General features: G+C 51.7%; 1 protein-coding gene across 5 annotated transcripts; it reads right to left on the bottom strand.

The window, feature by feature from the left end:
* Positions 1-717: 717 nt before the first annotated feature.
* On the bottom strand, positions 718-17,719 carry Rps6kl1 (ribosomal protein S6 kinase like 1). Of its 5 annotated transcripts, none has more exons than XM_070029899.1 (11): positions 17,628-17,719; positions 15,681-15,965; positions 13,369-13,493; positions 12,290-12,382; positions 6,276-6,323; positions 5,705-5,837; positions 4,313-4,912; positions 3,885-3,974; positions 3,646-3,728; positions 2,224-2,319; positions 718-1,931 (listed from the first exon to the last, which is right to left on the bottom strand). In XM_070029899.1, exons 2-11 carry the CDS (start codon positions 15,943-15,945, stop codon positions 1,821-1,823), a joined length of 1,644 nt encoding a protein of 547 aa, XP_069886000.1. In that variant the 5' UTR covers positions 15,946-15,965; positions 17,628-17,719; the 3' UTR covers positions 718-1,820. The 5 variants fall into 5 exon arrangements, with proteins under 5 accessions (XP_069886000.1, XP_069886030.1, XP_069886039.1 ...); XM_070029929.1 differs by having other exon boundaries at positions 718-1,298; XM_070029938.1 differs by having other exon boundaries at positions 4,313-4,780.
* Positions 17,720-18,238: the final 519 nt, after the last annotated feature.

The following is an 18,238-nucleotide window of genomic DNA, read 5'->3' as shown; positions in this document are numbered from 1 at the left end:
ACCTTGCATATATGAGGCCCTGGGTTCGATTCCTCAGCACCACATAAGCAGAAAAAAAAAAGCCAGAAGTGGTGCTGTGGCTCAAGTGGTAGAGTGCTAACCTTGAGCTGAAGAGCTGAGGGACAGGCCCTAGGCCCAGAGTTCAGGCCCCACAACCAACAAAAAAGGAAAAAAGTTCCTACTTTCTCAAGTAGGAGCTGGTAGGTGGATTTAATAAAAAGAACTTTAGTCTGTCAGATCTAGGACTCGGTGACATAAGCTTTAGTTATTCTAGTAAACTATAAAATAGCCATTATCTCCATTTTACTGAATGGTCAATCTTAATCAGAGCTGGGACCACAGGATTCTAAGCTGAGGGCCCAACAGAGTACCAGATGTGCAGTGTGACTGGATGAGAGCCAGAAGTCCCTCACATTTGATGAAGCTGTGCTTGGAAGTGGTCTGGTCTGATAGGTGAATGCAGAAGGAACATATATTTGTAGCAGGTAGGCTCTAGGTCCCATGGGTTAAGCTTACAGACAACCAGTTCCATGGAGTTCCCTCAGACGCCACGAGACTTTAAAGGCTTTTTCCTGAAAAGCTCAGTCAGTGCTTCCCACGCTAGGAGGCTTAGGCAGCCTCCTAGCAAGGCTCCACCCTCTCTTGAATCTCTAGTGGAGACTTACAATCTACTCCTTCCTCCATGCCACTTTTGCTGCATTAATAATACAGGGACACCAAAAGAAGAGCAGGCTTTATTAGAAGATGGGCAAACCTGTGGCCATTCAGGATGTGGGCTATTGGGGCACAAGAAAGACTGCTTTTCCTCAACCTGAGAAGTAGAGGAGTCAGAGGAGCCATAGTCTCAGGACACAAGTATCTTGCTAGATTCCCCAACTGATGACAGTTGTCAGGCTAGGGACAGAGGTCTAGTAGGACTTTAGCTCTGGGACAAGGAGTGTAGTGTACCCCAATAATAGGGGAAGCTCTCAAACCGGAGGAGGGGCTGATTTTGAGGAGCCCACTGAACACAGTTCTTCAGAGACCAGAAACATCTTAGGTTTGGCTGAAAGTGTGGATAATCTGCTCATGTTTTGTGGTTTCTCCAAATGGGAGTGAGAGAAGACAGTAAATTGAGCAGAACCTCATGATTAAAGTTCAGAATGATAAACAGCCGAGGCCTGAGAAGGGAAGGGGCATGACCTGGCTGCGTTGCTTCAGCCCCTCGGGGCCAGCGGGGGCAGAGCGCGGGCCTCCCCTTCCACCATGGCTCCTCTGCACCTTACTTCTTAAAACTTCCCTCTTTTTTGTTCTCAAGTCTGAATCAAAACAGAAATATGACCAGAAACAGGGAGCGGATCATCCTGTCCCTAATCTTCCCACGCCACAGATCTTCCCTGCCTCCCCCACCCTCTTCCTGCCCCTCTGGGAGTTCCATGACTACAGTGACCAGCCAGCACAGTCCAGGTTTAAGATCAGTATCCTACACCACTTGGTGTCCCAAGCGAGGCACCAGGCTTGGGTTGCTGCAAGTGGTCAGTCACTCTGAGCAGAGCAGCAGAGGTGCCCTTTGATGGGCTGGCATCAAGCACAAGGAATGTGCCCAACAGATGTCTGTGGATGTTGTAAAAGGCTCAAGCGGCTTTAAGGTGTGGGCCTCACTCTGCAGTTTTGGGAACTTCTCCAGGGACAGTGGAGATCATTGCTTTGGAGGCCCAAGGCCAGGCCGAGCAGGAAAGACCACTTCCCTATGTTCTAAAGCCCATTGCTGAGAGGGACGACAGGCGAGGCAGGAGATGGAGTGCAGGCCAGCTGCTTCCACGACCCCACCAGGGCTCCTGTTACCCCACCAGTCTGCTCCACTGGATCGAACTGAAAAAGGGGTGGGACTTGAGTTGTCTGGCACCACCCCCTCCGGCACCCAGGCGCTGCTTGGGTTCAAACTGCAGCAGCTGTGGAGGGAGAGGCCAGTCAGCACTCTGGCAGAGACAGGGGCCAAGTTTCAGGGACTTCAGTTACCATAACTTTAGGAGACTTAGACTCTGCAAGCCCAGCTCATAACTTCATTTTCCCTCAGAGGGATATTGCTGATGGTTGACCACTGGTGCATAGAAATTTGTTGCCCTATTGTTTTGTAGCCCCCACATCAACAGATACAGCACACACACAATTGTGGGGCTTTTATCCCTCCTTTCTTGCCCACAGGCCAAGAAGCCAGCTCCTCTAGGCCAGGCTGTACCTTACCTCAGTCAGCAGGGAGGCTGCTGGGCGACTGAGCCAATCAGGTAGTTGGAGCTGGGTGTGTGCCTGGAATCCTGAGGGGTGGATCTGGAACAGTGCCTGGTGGGGGTTGGGGGTGGGGGTGGGACACAAAGAGGGATCTCTGAAGAGAGGATCCCAGGGAAGTCTTCCAGTGGCTCCCCAGGTTCCGTCTTCCCACCCCCACCCCCCACCCCCGCCTGGCCACCTGCCCCAGTGTCACATTCCATGGGGTTGGTGATTCGTGATGTTGATTGCTGCCTTATGATTTATTGTGTGCCAGACACTGAGCTATGTCCCTGAAATACCTATATCCATTAAAGACAAGAAAGCAGGTTCAGAGGAAAGGGGCCTTGTGCTGAGGTCAGGATTTGAACCTGGGTCCCTCTGGGTCCTGGAATTGATGCTAGAAACAACAATCTTGGGTTGTAATCTGGGTGGGAACGCTATCTGGAACAGCACTGGAAGTTGTCTGCTTAGGAAAAAAAAAAAAAAAAAGCCCTCACAAGCTACTCATTTGACAGCGGGCCACGGCAGGCTGCTATCAAGGCCAAGGCAGGGATGCGGTGACAGAAGAAAGCAGGTCCTCTCTGTGCCCAAAGGTATATGCAACTTGGGAGAGCAGACAGTCTGGAGGTAAGGAGAGCATCCAGGAGAAAGGTAGGAGAGCTGTGGTGGGAGGAGGGAAGGTCGGTATTTGCAGATAGGGTTCTCAGAGGCCTGGGTTTGGGACAAAAGTAGGAGAAAGCCAGGAGGGATGAGACAGCTGTGGACTTGAGGTCATAAGGAGTCCATTCCAGCTGTTTTCTACTCAAATGCAGTTTGGCCTCTTCTTTACTTCCCAACCCAACTGGCCCCAGATGTAGTGCTGAGCTCATCTGGGCAGAGGTTAAAGGCCAGGCATCGTTTTGAGCAACATAGTTTATAGGGAGGACCTTGAGTTCTTGGCTGACCCAGACTGGACAGGGACAGGGCAGCTGCTGACCTGGATGAAAGACTCTATCCAATCCTCCAGCCAAAAGGGCAGGAGTAAGGGGGCGGGGAGGGTCAAGGAAGTGGGGGGGGGGAATTCAGGGGATGATCCAGGGAAGCAGGGCTGTGTCATATGCTATCTTCTCTTTAAACCTAAGTCTTAGACACACTCTTCCAGAAACTTTCCTGACCATCCCAACTCCTCTCTCACAAAAGTTGAGATAATGTGTTTGGGATACTCTTATGTGCCTGTGGCTTCATTAAAGTGACTTCCTGTGTCTCCAGTGGCCTGTAGTGTGGCAGGACATCCAGGCCAATTGGCCAGATGTTGAGAACCAGGCAGCTCTCTCAAGATTCTGGCTAGTAAGACTGAATCCTGCTTACCCAGCATTCAGTGGCACCCAGTAAAGTTTTCTGCCCTGCCCAGCTACTCACGGTTCCTGTCAGCAGCTCATAGAGTAGTGACCCGAAGCTCCACCAGTCACAAGCTTCACTCAGCTCAGAAATCCCCCCAACTTCTGCAGAAGCAAGAAAACAGACATCTTTCCCTCACCTGGGACTGTCCATTTCCATGCTAGCAGACCCTGCCCATTCATGTCGCCCTCAGTCCCCAGACTCAACCCACACAGAGGTATCCAATATCAAGGGCCACCCTCCACCCGCTCCGTTCTTGCCTGGGGCGCTGTACAGGTGGTCCACGGCCTCCCTGCTGCACTGGGGCTCCACTTCCGACCACTGGCCAAAATACGTGAGCCGGATGTGACCTTCTCATCAAGCGTGTGTAAGGAGAAAGGGTGAGGGACAAAGGCTGAGGGTGGCATCGCAGATAGCTGGCATGGAGAATTCAGTCCCAGGGCTTCCCCAACAGGCACTCAGCAGGAGCCAAAGGCCATACTGGGCAGGTCATGGCCCCGGGGGCTTCCAGGGTGTTCTGGGAGCTACTCTAGCCTCAGGGGAAGGGCCGCCCAGGCTCAGGCAGAATCCTGTGTGAACTGGGTGCAGGTGAGGAAAGCGGCACATAACCTCTAAGGTCCCCTTGACTCGGGGGTGGGGGTGGGGGCTCCCTCCTGTGGGGTAGGGGTAGAATGGCCTGGGTTCCTACCTGCCTGGTCCAGGAGCAGGTTCCGAGGATTGAGGTCCCGGCACAGCACCCCTTGGTCATGAAGTGCCTCCAGTGCCACCAGCATCTCGGCTGCCCACTGCTTCACCCGCTCCTCCTTCACATACCACACAGCCTCACCACCCGCCCAGCAGGCTCTGTCCACCCAAGGGGGGCTGTGACCTCTGCCTCGGCCACAGCCCCCCAGTACCCGGCTGGCCCCTTCACGAACCCAAAGGAGTCCCCGAGGGGGCCCAGGGTCTGAGCTCTGGCCAGTCCTCCTGGCTTGAAGGTACCAGTGGCCACCAGGTGCCCTTGTGGGACGGGAGGAGCAGGAAGTGCCGGTCCTGGCCGTGGACTCGCTGTCAGCCTCTCTGAAGGGTCTGAGGGGTGGGAGCTCCCTGGCTGGAGGAAGCCTCTGAGAAGTCCGAGAAGGTTCCAGAAGGATCCTGTCTTGCCTCACAGTGTAGCCTGGGGAGAGCCGTGCTGAGGTCAGGAGGCTGAGGCGACTGTCCAGCTTTGACTTCTCCTGAGCAGAGCCAGATCTGAGGCCAGAATGTTGGGGTGGCGCCTGGGAGAGCAGGTGGGACCACAGGGTGCCTCCTGGGCGGGGCAGAGGGAAGGGAAGAAAAGGAGCTTGGACACCAGGACGAGGCCCATTTCCCCTTTCCTCCATCTGGGGCACGACCCCTCTGTGTGGCTTCTTTACCCCTACCCCTCCCTCTCTTCTTATTAACCTGCCTGCCCTCAGAGAGCTGTTTTAGGGACTGTACACCCTAAATGTATTTCTTGGGTTTGGTGTTTATTTTTATGTTTGTGCTACTGGAGTTTGAACTCAGGGCCTTGCACTTGCTAGGCAGGCGCCATATTGCTGAGCCCTGCCCTACGCCCTGTATTCATTATCAGTAGCTTTGGTTGGAGTGGTGGATTCACTACATAATTTCAATTTTGTTTTAGGGAAAACGATCTAATGAAATGCAACGGCCACATCTCCGATGACTCCACATCATGATCCAGGGATATTCTGGAAATTACTATGATCATGAGTGAATATCTACCACGTGACCCAATTCCAGTCCATACAGCTTCAGTCATCCTAGGGGGCCACCTACCAGAAAAGTGAAAAGGGCGGAGGCCAGAGGACACTGTGGGGAAGGACAGAGCCGCAAACAACCCTCTCCCCTGCCTGTGGCGTGGCCTCCTCTCCAGAATATCTCCCGCTCCTCTGGCATCACATGGAGGCCCACAATGGCTTGCCTCTGCCACCAGCAACAGAGCTTCCGCAGCTGTGCCCCACGTCAGGAGAAAGCCACACTCCTCCCCGGGGCCCACTGTTTTAAGAAGGAAGGTGACTCTAAAACCCCAAATGCCAGAGGTGTTGCCAGGGCCCCTCACCTTGTACGTGCTCCAGGTGCAGGAAGATGGAGTCCTCGCTCACAAAGTACCGCAGCAGCTTCGTCATGTAGGGGACTCCGTGTGGGATGATGGTGAGCCGCTCCCGGCTTACCATGTGGCACCTGGGCAAGCTCTGGGGAGCAGTCAGGGAGGAAGATCAGCTGAGGACAAGGCCAGAAGCAGCGGCTGCTAGGGGACAGTCCTGCAGCCCTGGCATTGGGGAGCACTCAGATAAGAAGTGGGAGCTATTCTGAGGAGCAGCTGTTTCCCCCAATTCCTGACCTGGTCCTCCCCTCTTTTCTCTCAAGCTCCTCCACCCTTCTGGCCAAAGATGATGTTTGTGTGTGTGCGCAAGTATGAGTGTGTATGTGAGTATGAGGTGTGTGTGTGTGTGGGGGGTGTATCTAGGAGGCAGAGCCCATGCTCAGAATAGAACGAGCAGCTTTCAGATTTGGAGGGGACATGAATTCCACATGCACATTCTGGGAGAATGTTCCAGAGCTTTGAGGGGGATCCCAAGGGGAGGACTGTACTGTACTATACTGTACAGCAGGGGCTGGGCAGCACGTGCCTTCACTACGAAGGTCCCTCCAGTGGCTGGGTCCCGGACCAGCTGCACCTGTCAAAGTCCAGAAGCCACACGCTAGTTTCCAGGGATCCATGCCCAAGGCCCTCGCTTCCTCCACCAAGTCAACTCACCCAGAGACAGGGCAGGGAGTACACCCCTCTTTCCCCCGGGGCCAACACCCATCCCATCCTGCTCACCCACAGCTCTGGGGTCCCTCCATGCAGTATCCAGGGACTGCTGCCATCTCTTTTCTCTCTCGCTGCTCACTTTTGGTAGCCTCATTGCCTAACCTACCCCACCCCCACCCCCACCCCCGGTTGTAAGTACTACAAGGGCAAGACCTTGTTCAGCTCTGTATTCCCACAGTCCTGCATGAATCCTTCACATACTCAGGTTGCATGGAGCCAGGAGGATCCCATGTAAGAATGCCTCTCCATGCCAGGCACCGGTGGCTCACGCCTGTAATCCTAACTACTCACGAGGCTGAGATCTGAGTATCATGATTAAAAGCCAGCCCAAGCAGGAAAGACCATGAGACTCTTATCTCCAACTAATCAGCAGAAAACCTGAAGTAGCGCTGTGGCTCAAGTGGTAGAGTGCTCGCCTTGAGCTGAAGAGCTGAGGGACAATGCCCAGGCCCAGAGTTCAAGCCCCACAATGACAAAAAAAAAAAAAAAAGAAAAGAAAAGAAAGAAAGAAAGAAAAAAAGAAGAAGAAAAAATCCTCTCCTCTCCCTGAAGGGGAAGGGAAGATTAAGATCCCACCGTCCTGCAGGGACTGAAGATAGCACCTCCGCTGTTCCTTATTCTTCAAGGAAGAAAGCCAGGGTTCTGAGAGTGTAGTTTCAGTGTGAGCCGAGCGGTCCTGGGCTTGGCATGTTTTTCAGGTAACTCTCTAGACCTTCCTGTTTCCCCTTCTTTGAAATAAAGTCTTCTCTTAAGCCAGGCATGGCTGTGCATACCAGCTACTCAGGGGCAGAGGTATTGCTTGAGCCAGGAATTTAAGGCCAGCGTGCGCAAGGATTTGTCTCAATAAAAATAAAATAATCAAGTCCTGTGTGGAGGCTGTCCTCCGCAGGGCTTCTTGCAGTCTGCCCACCACCTTTCCTCTGTAGGCAGGCGTGGACCCAGCTCTATGAGGGGCAAGGGTGTATCAGATGAGGAAGGCAGGCGATTTTACGTGGATGAGGACATGAAGAAGCCAGACAGCACCCCAGTATGCCCATTCCTTGGCCACTGGCCTGCCTGGCAGGACATTCCCCAGGGAGGGCCTTGGCTGGCCAGAGAGGGGAGTGGGGGGCAGGCCCTGAGGCCCGGACACTGGGCGGGGGTGAGAGCCGCAGCCTCAGATGGTGTAGGGAAAAGGACCCTGGGTTTAGAGCCCTGGGCAAATGAACTGATTTTATTTTTCTTTTCCTACAACCAAGCAGGAATCACAAATGCCCAACTTCTGTTTGTCACTGTTCATTGTGGCCATAAACAGCCTCTCTATGAAGTCACATGACTTCTCTAAACTTTGTTCTTCTAACCTGCAAAGTGGAGTCCTAACAGTTTTCCTTCAGGGGTTCTTGGGAGTGGGATAGGGATGTTGATTAAAGCAGACAATCAAAGCACAAACCCTCACGATCCTTAGCAATGGTCAATATGCTATAGAAAAAAACCAACATAGGATACCAAGTGCTTACTCTGTGCTAAGTAGTTGCAGAGGTTATTTGATTTTATTCCCACAACTCTACTGGTAAGAATTACTAGTGATCCATTCTATTGATGAAGAAATTGAGATTCAGAGAGGCGATATTGCCTTTCCATAGTCTCACTACTGCAAAGTGGTAGAGTCAGGATTTGAATCCAGATAGGTTCAACCCCAGAGCTTGCAGGTTTAACTGGACACACAATCAGATGATGTTGGCAAGTGCTTTCCCTTCTGAGCCTCAGTTTTCCTATCAGTAAAATGGGGACTGGGAAAGGCCCAGGCCCTGGCTGCAGCACTTGGGAGCTGGCCCTTTTGACCACTAGAGGTCTCCCCTCCAACAGCTAGAGATAGAAGCCAGCCTGGCCTTGGCTTTCTGACCAAACTTAGGCAATGTTTGAAAAAGAAAGGCAGAGAATTCTAAAGTCATTTAGGAGAACAGAGTTTCCCACAGGCCCTGACACCTCCCATAATTCCCCCCCAGGCTTCGCCAAGTGGGATTCCCCGCCACCTTGTGCTGGGCAAGGCCCTCTGACTTACAGTCCAAATTTATGAGAGAGCCAGAAATACAATTTGTCCCATACATAATAACAATTGTGTTTGAAAAAACACACATTTAAACCTAGTTGTCTAGAAGAAACTAGATTTAAACATTAACTGATTATCTTGGAGTTCATGAGGGTGCTGAGAGTTGTTTTTTTCCAGATTCAAACTCCTTTCTCTTTCATTATATCTCAAAAGTATATTAGAGGGAGCATTTTCCCATTAATGAAACCAAACAAGAAAAAAAAATCTCTTTCTTTTGCGTAGTGGCTTGGGAAACAGAGACCACCTACTGCTTGCCTCCCATGAATCCCAGTTTCATTCTCTGGAAGACAATTAGTATCATAATGCAACACTGTCCAACTGAACTTTCCGCCATGATGAAATCCTTCATTTCCACATTGTCTGGTAGAGAAGCCAGTAGCTTCATGTAGTGTTGGAGCCCATGAAATGGAGCTAGAACACTGAAGATTCAGAATCCTTGACTTTAATTCATGCAAATTGTCTTATGTGACTGGTGACTACTGTCCTGAACAGTCTGATGGATTTGTGGTTGATTTTTGTTTTTGTTTTTAGCTTTTGTTGTTGTTGTTCAGAGCTTTCATGCCTCTCCATGAGCCTTGGACTTTCATCTCCTGGTTAGCAGGGATTAGAGGTGTACATCACCACACTCAAAGATTGATCTCAGGGCCTCATGATTGGTTGGCTTGCTTCCTTAGCTAGCACTCTACTACTCGAGCCACACCTCTAGACTGGCTTTCTGCTGGTAATGGGTTCTTTAGGATTTTTTTCTGTCTGACTGAGAACCGTGATCTTCCAGATCTCAGCCTCTTGAGTAGCTAGGATTACTAGTGTCAATTACCAGTGCCTGGCCCATTTGTTGCTTAAGATGGTTTTGGTAACTTTTATTTGTTGTTGTTGTGTTGCCTGTTCTGGCTTCTCGAAGAAAAATGATCCTCCTATCTCAGCTACTCAGAAGCAGAGATAGGAGGATCATTTTTCTTCGAGAAGCCAGAACAGGCATCTGGCCCTGCCTCGTAATACTTTTCATTCTAAGGTTACTGCAAGGCCATAGGCCTTTGGGAATGTACCTCACAAATGTGAGGTGGACCTTATGACAGGGAAGATGGATGGCAATTATGAGTACTGCTCCACCTTTAAAGAAAGGTGTCTTCTTTGTTTTTAAGCCCATTGAATCCTTGGGACACTGCAATAAAGCTTTGGTGAAAAAACAATGTCTTTCTTTTCTTTAAGGATACACAAAGAATCTTAAGTCTTAGGAGGAGTTTTTCATGGAGCAACAAGTCCAAAACCTTCCAACGCAAAGGCTCACAGGGACCAAACATGTGAGCGTAGTAGGGGTGGAGGGAGGGAAGGGCTGAGCAGCCCCCATCCTGGGCTCCCTGCTGCCAGGGGAGAATGTGAACTCCACATGTCCAGATCTTCTGGTTGTTCAGGAGATATGGAAATCTGTATTTTTTATATGAAATCTTCACGTTTGAGAATGTTGGTAACAATTCAAAAGCAAACAAACAAAAAACCACCCTGTGTTTGAGCCAAGTAAAATAAGGAACTCAGATGCCCTTTTCTTCCCCATGCCCAACTCAGGCCATGGCTCCCGGAGGTTCAGCACAAATGGAGGGACATTGTCCTGTCCCCAGGCTCCTTGAGGACAAACCCTCAGGTATCTTGCTTGTCTACCTACTCTGGCTTAGGGACTCACTCTGCCAGCATCTCTACAGCTCCTGGAGACCCCCTGCCGGCTCCAGTGACTCCCAACAGTTGCTTACGTCCTGGGCATGCCAGGACGGAGCTGAACAAGCCTTGCATGCCCAGCTCCTGGGGTCAGGGCTGGCCAGCACTGCCTCGCTACCTGGATCTGCCTGGGCAGAGCTGTGGTGGAATGGGCCCAGTGGTCCTAACACTTTTCCTAATTTGGGGAAAGTGTTGTTCCTGGCTTGGGCATGACCCAGAGAAAGGGATCTCAGGAGGGAGCTAGAGTCAATCAATTGGGTACCCCAAAAAAGGTGGAAAGGAAAAAGAGGGCAGTGCAGGTTTAGCCTTAATTTGTACTTTCCCAGTAGGTAGCCCTCAGAGTACAGCATATCTAAAAAGCTTTGCTCAGGGAGAGAGCGCGGCTTAGCAGTAAACTGCCAGCCTCACAAGCACAAACCCCACGACCACCAAAATGAAGCTATAAAAGCCATCTAAAGTACTTTGCAAATATATGCATGTTCTGGTGTCAAACAAATCAGGAAGTTCTGTGTCACAGATCTCCCGCTTAGAGAATCTCAGTATAGATTTGCAGCCTAAGAACTCTGAGAACTCCTAGAACAAAAATATAAAGTAATAGAACGTTTATTCACTGCTTCCCAAACACGTCCAACTAGGAACTTTGCTCACCATTAACACCTGTGCTTCTGCAGGGTATCATTCAGAAGGATGGTGTCAGTCACTCCTGACAGCCTATCCTTGGGAGTGGCTATGCTTGACAAGGTCAGGATGTGGCCACTGAGGGGGAGGGGGACTGAGGCAGATGGAGGCAGGCTGGGCCTCTGCTCACAGTCTGGGGCTTAGTCCAGAGTGCCAGGAGAAGCAGCTGGAGCAAGTTCTGGAGATGGGGGCTTGTGCTTGCTCACTCATTCTTGTGGCTCTCACTGAGAACCATCAAACATGCATTAAATGTCTCAGTATGTGCCAGGCCTTTCCCAAAATCATTTCTGTTTTCTTCCCAGATCACCCCTTTGGAGGGAGAATTCCCACTTCACTTTACCAATAAGGAAATCAAAGCTCAGCATAGTGAGGGGACTTGCCCATGGCTACCTGATGAGTGGTCAGCCACTGGGCCTGCCCCTCCAGACAGGATGCTACCCACTTGCATGGGGGTGAGGGGGTGGGAGCATATACTAGTGTCTCTTCATGATCCCCCCCCCCCAGATCCATCAAAAATCATCCAAGTGTTTTAAATGATAAACTCCTGAGTTCAACTCTAAAAATTCTGATTCCACAGGTCTAGGGTGGAGCCCAAATATCTGTATTTTGAGGAAGCTCCCCAGATGCTTTTCGTAAATGGCCAGTTTGGGAAAGAACTTTTAGCGACTACTCTGAGAGCCTTGGGGTGGGGGCAGAGGAGACTCTGATACTGGCTCAACAGTCATTTGACCTGTTTGTCCCTCGGATCCCTCACTTTAATAAGGACTGGGCTATCACCTATCTTCCTGTCTGCTCTGAATTAAGGGAAAAGGCACAAAATGGAGTCAGGATGAGTGTGTGTGGACATGGAGAGAAAGGGCAGAGGCCCCTGAAACACAGGCCAGCCTGGGCCCTCTGCCAGGCAGGTCTCTGGAGCTGATCACCTCCTAGCCCCAGGAAGAAGTGCTCAGGAGCAATTCTGGGCTGCAGAGTGAATGCGGGGTGGAGGCTTGTGGGAAGTGGGAGTGGGCAGGGCAGTGAGGGCTGGCAGGGTGCCCTGGGTACAGCTTCTCCTGTGGTTTCTGTGGGTTTTCTGTGTCTGAGCCTGAGGCTGTAGAGAGGGAGCTGCCTGCCTCTTCTCATTCCCCTTGTTTTCCTTTTCACAACCAAAATGGTGTGTGTTGGGGGTGAGGGAAAGAAGGGGCTGCTGGACTCCACGGCCGTCCTGGCCCACTAACCCCTGGAGGCATGCAGACAGCTGCTACAAATCCCCTTCCTCATACCACACCCCTGTCCTAGCCCACCACTGCTGATTGTACACCACGTACCTCCCCTCGCCTCCCCTCCCATGCCTCAGATATCCACTCACTCACCTTCTCGATGACCCCGACCACCCTGCAGCCCCTCAGCTGCTCCAGAGCAGAACTCAGCGTGCGGATGGGCCGAAGCCTCAGGCTGCTGAAGCCCTGCAGAGGAGAAAGCCAGGCCACAGGTAGCCTCAGCCACAGCGGCCTCCCTGGGCCCTGGGCAGGGGCTCCTGATCTTGAATCCTGGGGCCCATATTGTTCAGGGTAGCCAGGCTGACCTCTACCCATCCCTCCAAGATCCAGAAGTACCTTCCCAAAAGCCTAGTCTACAGGAAACAGATAACTGCCTGGATGGGGGAGGGGACTAACTGGAGAGCCTGCAGGTCTCAGAGTATACACCAGCCACCTGCTTTGAGGAAAGAGCCTATGCACACACAGTAAGCCAAGGAGGATAGGTTGTGTATGCTGGGCAGACCTATAGGCATGACATCTGTGTATGCATCTTCAATCCCCATCAAGTGCCCACTGGTCAGGAAAAACCACATGGGGAGAGTTTTATTGTTGTTTTTGTAATAGGTCATGGGGCTTGAATTCAGGGCTTGGGCTCGATCTCTGAGCTCTTTTGCTCAAAGCTAGTGCTCTACTACTTTGAGCCACAGCATCACTTCCAATTTTCTGGTAGTTAACTGGATCTAAGACTCTCACAAACTTTCCTGCCCAGGCTGGCCTTGAACCACAGATCTCTCATGAGTAGCTAGGATTATAGATGTGAGCCACAAGCATCTGGCTTCATGGGGAGAGTTCTGGGCACACATATGCATTCACTCATGGGTATATGTGTCTTTCAAATACTCACAGTGAATCCACTCACAACAAAAACACAATCTGGAGGCTTTGTGTGTATGCACACATGCAAGCCATATGGAGCTGTGGGCTGTACATGTACACATGCGCCAAGTGCTCTGGGACGGCACGAAGCTGGCCAGGATGATTCTCAGGACCTGAGAATGAATGAACCAGGAGGGTATGGGAGAATGGGGGAACAGAGGACAGGAGGGAGCCCTGGCACACACTTCAGACTCACATCTTCCACTACCTGTCCTGTCCTGCAGTCAGATGCGCATGGGGCAAAGGGGCATCCTCACCGAGTCTGGGCTGGCTCCGCTGCCCAGTGTCCGCTGCAGGTGGCAGTTGAAAATCTCCTCAGCCCGCCGCAGGTACTTGGTGATTTTCAGCTTGACTGCCTCGCATCGCTCCTTGTTGGGGTCAACTGTGTGGGGGATGAGGGTCATCGGGTCTATTTCTGCTCCCTCACCCTGCTGGAGGGCTGAGGGGCCATCTTCCACTCACCACCCTCTGCCCTCCACAGCAGATGGCTCCTATTTATTTTCCTTTTCTTTTTTCTTTCTTTCATTCTTTTGTTTTGTTGTTGTTGGTCATAGGGCTTGAACTCTGGGCCTGGGCGCTATCCTTCAGCTCTTCAGCTCAAGGTGAGCACTCTACCACTTGAGCCACAGCACCACTTCTGGCTTTTTCTGTTTTGTGTGGTGCTAAGGAATTGAACCCAGGGCCTCCTGCATGCAAGGCAAGTGCTCTACCACTGAGCCACCTTCCCAGCCCCTCCTATTTCTTTCTTTCTTTCTTTCTTATTTATTTATTTATTGCCAGTCCTGGTGTTTGAATTCGGGGCCTGGGCACTGTCCCTCAGCTCTTCAGCTCAAGGCTAGCACTCTACCACTTGAGCTACAGCTCCACTTCTGGCTTTTTCTGTTTATGTGGTACTGAGGAATCAAACCCAGGGCTTCATGCATGCAAGGCAAGCACTCTACCACTAAGCCACATTCCCAGCCCTACTGCTCCTATTTCTAAGGTTGCTTCAGCAGATTCTGCCCCCTGTCTTGCTCTGGGGTAGAAAACAAGCAGGAGAGGAAAAATAAGGCAGAAGGATGCTAGGAACCACAGCTACCCCTCAGCCTACTGCACTGTAAAGCTGGTACCCACATCTGCCCTCAACACCTGGAAAGACACAGGGCATGGATTTCCACAGCCTTTTTTTTTTTTTTTTCAGAAGATAGAGATGGAAGTTTCTGGAGAGTACTGTTTTCTCTATCTCTGATGCCCAGAATGACAAAAGCCAGGACAAAGGAATGCATAGGACAGTCCTGAAGCCTCTGGTTTGTGGGGTCTCTTCTGCAGGAGCATAGAAATGGGGAGTCAGGGTGAGTGACTTCTACCCACAGCCTGGCCATGAGGCCTTCAGGGGGTTAAATTGGCCATAGCACCAGCCACTGCCCAGGCATGGAAATGCCTCATTCTTCCCTGACAACCTTGAGCTGCTTTCCCTGGAACTCTCCCCGGCCCTCCACTGGACAATGCATGGCTGTTCCTTGTCATTCATATTAATTTGCTCTTCTAGAAAATGTCCCAGGCTGACCCAGTTTGGCCTCAGTTTCTCTCTTTGCTCCTTGTATGTCTACTTCATTGTCCTTCCATCTGGGACTATAATTACACATTACCTGCTCACCAGTCAGCCATCTCCCTGGAGCTGAGAGCAAGTTCGCAGAGGATGGTCATCCAGCCCAGCTCCAGGGCACCGAGCATACCCCAAGGGAGCAGAGGCAAACCTCCAACCCAGCTGTGCCCCTGCTAGCTGCAGAGCCATGGCAGGCTCTTCAACGGCCCCATGCCCCATTTTCTCATAGACAATGAATATCAAAAATAGTTCCTGGCCAGCACAGTGTGCTCTTGCAGTTCCAGCGACTCAGGTCACAAGGCTGAGGTGGGAGGATCACTCGAACCCAGGATTTTGAGACCAGTCTGACAGTCTGAGCAAGAGAAGCGCGTCTCAAAAAAAAAAAAGAAAAAAAAAAGAATGGAAAAAAAGATTGTTTTTATATACATGTAATTAGTGCAAACATTTTTTTTTAGTAATTCAGGACCTTATATGGTAGTTTATGCCTGTAATCCCAGCTACTCAAGAGATGAAGATCTGGAGGATCACGATTTGAGGCCATCCTGGATAAAAAGCTGACAAGACCCCATTTCAACCCCATTTCAATGAACAAACTGGATGTGGCGGTATGTTTCTGTATCTCCAACTACACGGGAGGCATAGGTTGATCATAGTCTGAGGCTAACCCAGACAAAAACTTGACCTCTTATCTGAAAAATAACTAAAAGCAAAACTGACTGGGAGCGTAGCTCAAGTGGTAGAGCACTTGACTAGCAAGCTCAAGGCCCTGACTTGAAACCCAATTACCACTTAAATAAATAAATAATAAATCTAGTAATTTCTATTGCTGTGAGGCTCCAATGAGTCAATATAGGCAAGGCCCTAATAATAGATAGCAGATGCTAGTTTTTATTATTGCCTTACGTGGAGGTCCAGTCATTCCTACCCTGACTCTTCTCTCCGCCCCTCCCCCCACCTCCATGTCCCTGCCTGGCCCAGTCCTACCATGCACACCCCGGAGCAGCACATCCACACCATTCTGGTAATGGTTGAAGGCAGCCTCGTAGTCCTCACTAACATCACGCTCCAGGGCCAGGCGGATCTGTGTGGCAGCATCCACCAGGTAGTCACGCTTGGTCATGTCAGGTGTCCCCGTGGCTACCTGCTTGCGGATCTGTTCCAGGTACACAGAAGTCTGGGATCTTGCTCGTGAACAGGGCTCAGCCTCCAGGCTGGGGCCAGGCAGGCATTCACAGGCCACCAGGCTCATTGCTGCCGTGAGGCTGGAATCTGTAATGAACCAATGCATGAGGGCGCAATGTTCCTATTTACACCCTGCTTTCCTCCATTGGATACTGGGAAGATGAATATTCTCTTCTGAGAAGTGGAAGATCGGAGCTATGGTAGGTAAGGTAGGTAAGGTCCCTTCATAAGCCAGATCCTTCCTAAGTCGTGGAAACAATAAAATCACAGCTTGGGCTCTGTTTTCCTTACCTTTCAAATTCAATTCCTTGAGCATTTGTGTTGAGTTTTGGAATGAGCTGGAGATATCTGTGATCCAGAGTTGCCTTCAAATGGCCTTCAAAGATCAAGCCTGCTGTCTAGTGCACCTTGAACACACGAAGGCCGCACACTCTGCTCCAAAGCTGCTGCCCACACTGGTCCCTGCCCCTGCCCATGCTCCCTTCCTGCTGGCCCTATGGGATCCTCTCATCCTTTAGGTTCAGCCTAATGACCCTTTCCCATGCCAGGGTGGATTGTCCTGATTGCTTTGGTTCAGTGGTCCTGTGGTCCACATGGTCAGTGAGTACAGATCTCTCATGGAGGAAACTGGCATATTGCTGGGCCTAAGAGGCAGAGTCAGTGCCATTTGGGGGTTTTTGTTTGTTTGTTTCTTTGTTAGCAGTACTGGAGCTTGAACTCAAGGCCTTTACCTTGCTTGGCTGGTGCTCTATCAGTGCCTTCAGCACTGCTTTTTTACTGTTGTTGTTGTTGGTGATGGTGGTGGTAGTGGTATGTGTGTGTTGGTACTAGAGCTTGAACTTGAACTCAGGGCCTGGGCACTGTCCCTTAGCTTTTTCACTCAAGGTTGGCCCTCTACCAATTACAGCTTTTTGGTGATTAATTGAAGACAAGAGTCTTATGAGCTTTCCTGCCCAAGCTTCAAAGCATAATCCCCAGATCTCAGCCTCCTGAGTAGCTATGATTACAGGTATGAGCCACTAGCACCTGGCTTTTCCAGTTATTTTGGCTATGAGAGCCTTAAGGACTTTTCTGCTTGGGCTGACCCGGGTGTGAATGGACACTAGATATGAGAGACCAGGGTAGCCCGGCCCTGTAGAGGCTCTTTCCTCCTGTCCCAGAGGCCGTGTAGCCTTCCTGTCAGGAGCTCCTCCCTCATGAATGTGTAACACACATAGATGGCTAAGGGGACTCGGGCAGTGGACGAGGGAGAGGCAAGGGCGCGGGGAGGGGCCGCAGCCCTGTCTGCCCCTCACTCCAGCCTGGCAGCCACCTTGCCTTTCCCAATGTGTGCCAATGGGAAAGGGTGGGCTGGGAACTCCCAACCCCAGGCTTTCTGGACCTCATGGCTGGGAGGAAACCAGTAACAGGATGAAGGGAAGGGTAGGAAGGAAACCCACATTCCCCAAACCGCGGATGGCTGAGCCCGGGCCAGGACGCAGGCAGGAGGTGAAGGAAACCCGGCCCTCCCTAATAGGCCCAGCCCTGGGGGTCATGCAAGCCCCTGAGGCCTGGGTTCGGGGCCACCCTGCCGGCTCAGGTCTGGCGGTGGGAAGCGGCGCGTGCAGCCCGCGAGGCCCCGGGCAGGGCGCACAGGGCGCACGGTCCTGCGGGGAGGGGCGCGGCCGGGGAAGGCAGGGCTGGGGCACCGGGAGGGAGGAGGCCTGTTCGCTGGGGAAAGATGAAGGAGGAGCTGGGCAGACACCGTACCTGCCCGAGCCAGGAGCTCGGTCCGGTCCGCGGGGCCAGACCTGCCGGCTGGCCGACACCACCCCTTCACCTCCGGGATGAGCGGTCCGCAGACATGCCGGCCTGTCAGGTGCAGGGAGGGGTGGGGGCGGGAGGGCGAGGAGGTCTCGTCCGGTGCTGCCCGGTCATTGGCTGTGGATGATCTCATTCTCCACCGTTAGAATAAACCACCAATCACCGCCAGGCTTGGTTTCCTCCAGCCCTTAAAGTCACAGGTCTGGGCGGTGAGGAGCAGGGGCGGGTCAGAGGGGGGTGGGGAGGGAGGGGAAGGGCGGGGTTGGTGAGCACTGTCCTGGAGGGTGGGGTGAGGGTGGGCAGAGGAAGTGTATTGTCATCCAGGTGTGCCCAGAGGGGCTGCTTCGGGAATCCAGGACAGCACTCAGATGTGTCTAGGAGTTTCAGAGTTTCACTCACTTATTTAAACAAGTTATGATTGTGTATTGAGAGTCCACTCTGCCCAAGGGGTTAAGACGGCCTAGAAAGGTTTGCTCAGCTCCTCATGGGTTCCTGGTCTGGTGAGGGGTACAAGAGCTAAATAACAGATGACATGGGCTTTCCTTGTGATTGAATGT

Source organism: Dipodomys merriami, unplaced genomic scaffold (assembly GCF_024711535.1).
Source record: "Dipodomys merriami isolate MVZ:Mamm:240054 unplaced genomic scaffold, mDipMer1.0.p SCAF_1, whole genome shotgun sequence".
Classification (NCBI taxonomy): Eukaryota; Metazoa; Chordata; class Mammalia; order Rodentia; family Heteromyidae; genus Dipodomys; species Dipodomys merriami.
This window is presented reverse-complemented; position numbering and strand designations above follow the sequence as displayed.

Coding starts and splice junctions, on each gene's coding strand:
- Rps6kl1 (XM_070029899.1), bottom strand. CDS start 15,945: ATGAGCCTGGTGGCCTGTGAATGCCTGCCTGGCCCCAGCCTGGAGGCT. Junction 6,324..12,289: donor TGGTCGGGGTCATCGAGAAG/GTGAGTGAGTGG, acceptor GGACTTTGACAG/GTGCAGCTGGTCCGGGACCC. Junction 1,932..2,223: donor CAGCCTCCCTGCTGACTGAG/GTAAGGTACAGC, acceptor CTCCCTCCACAG/CTGCTGCAGTTTGAACCCAA.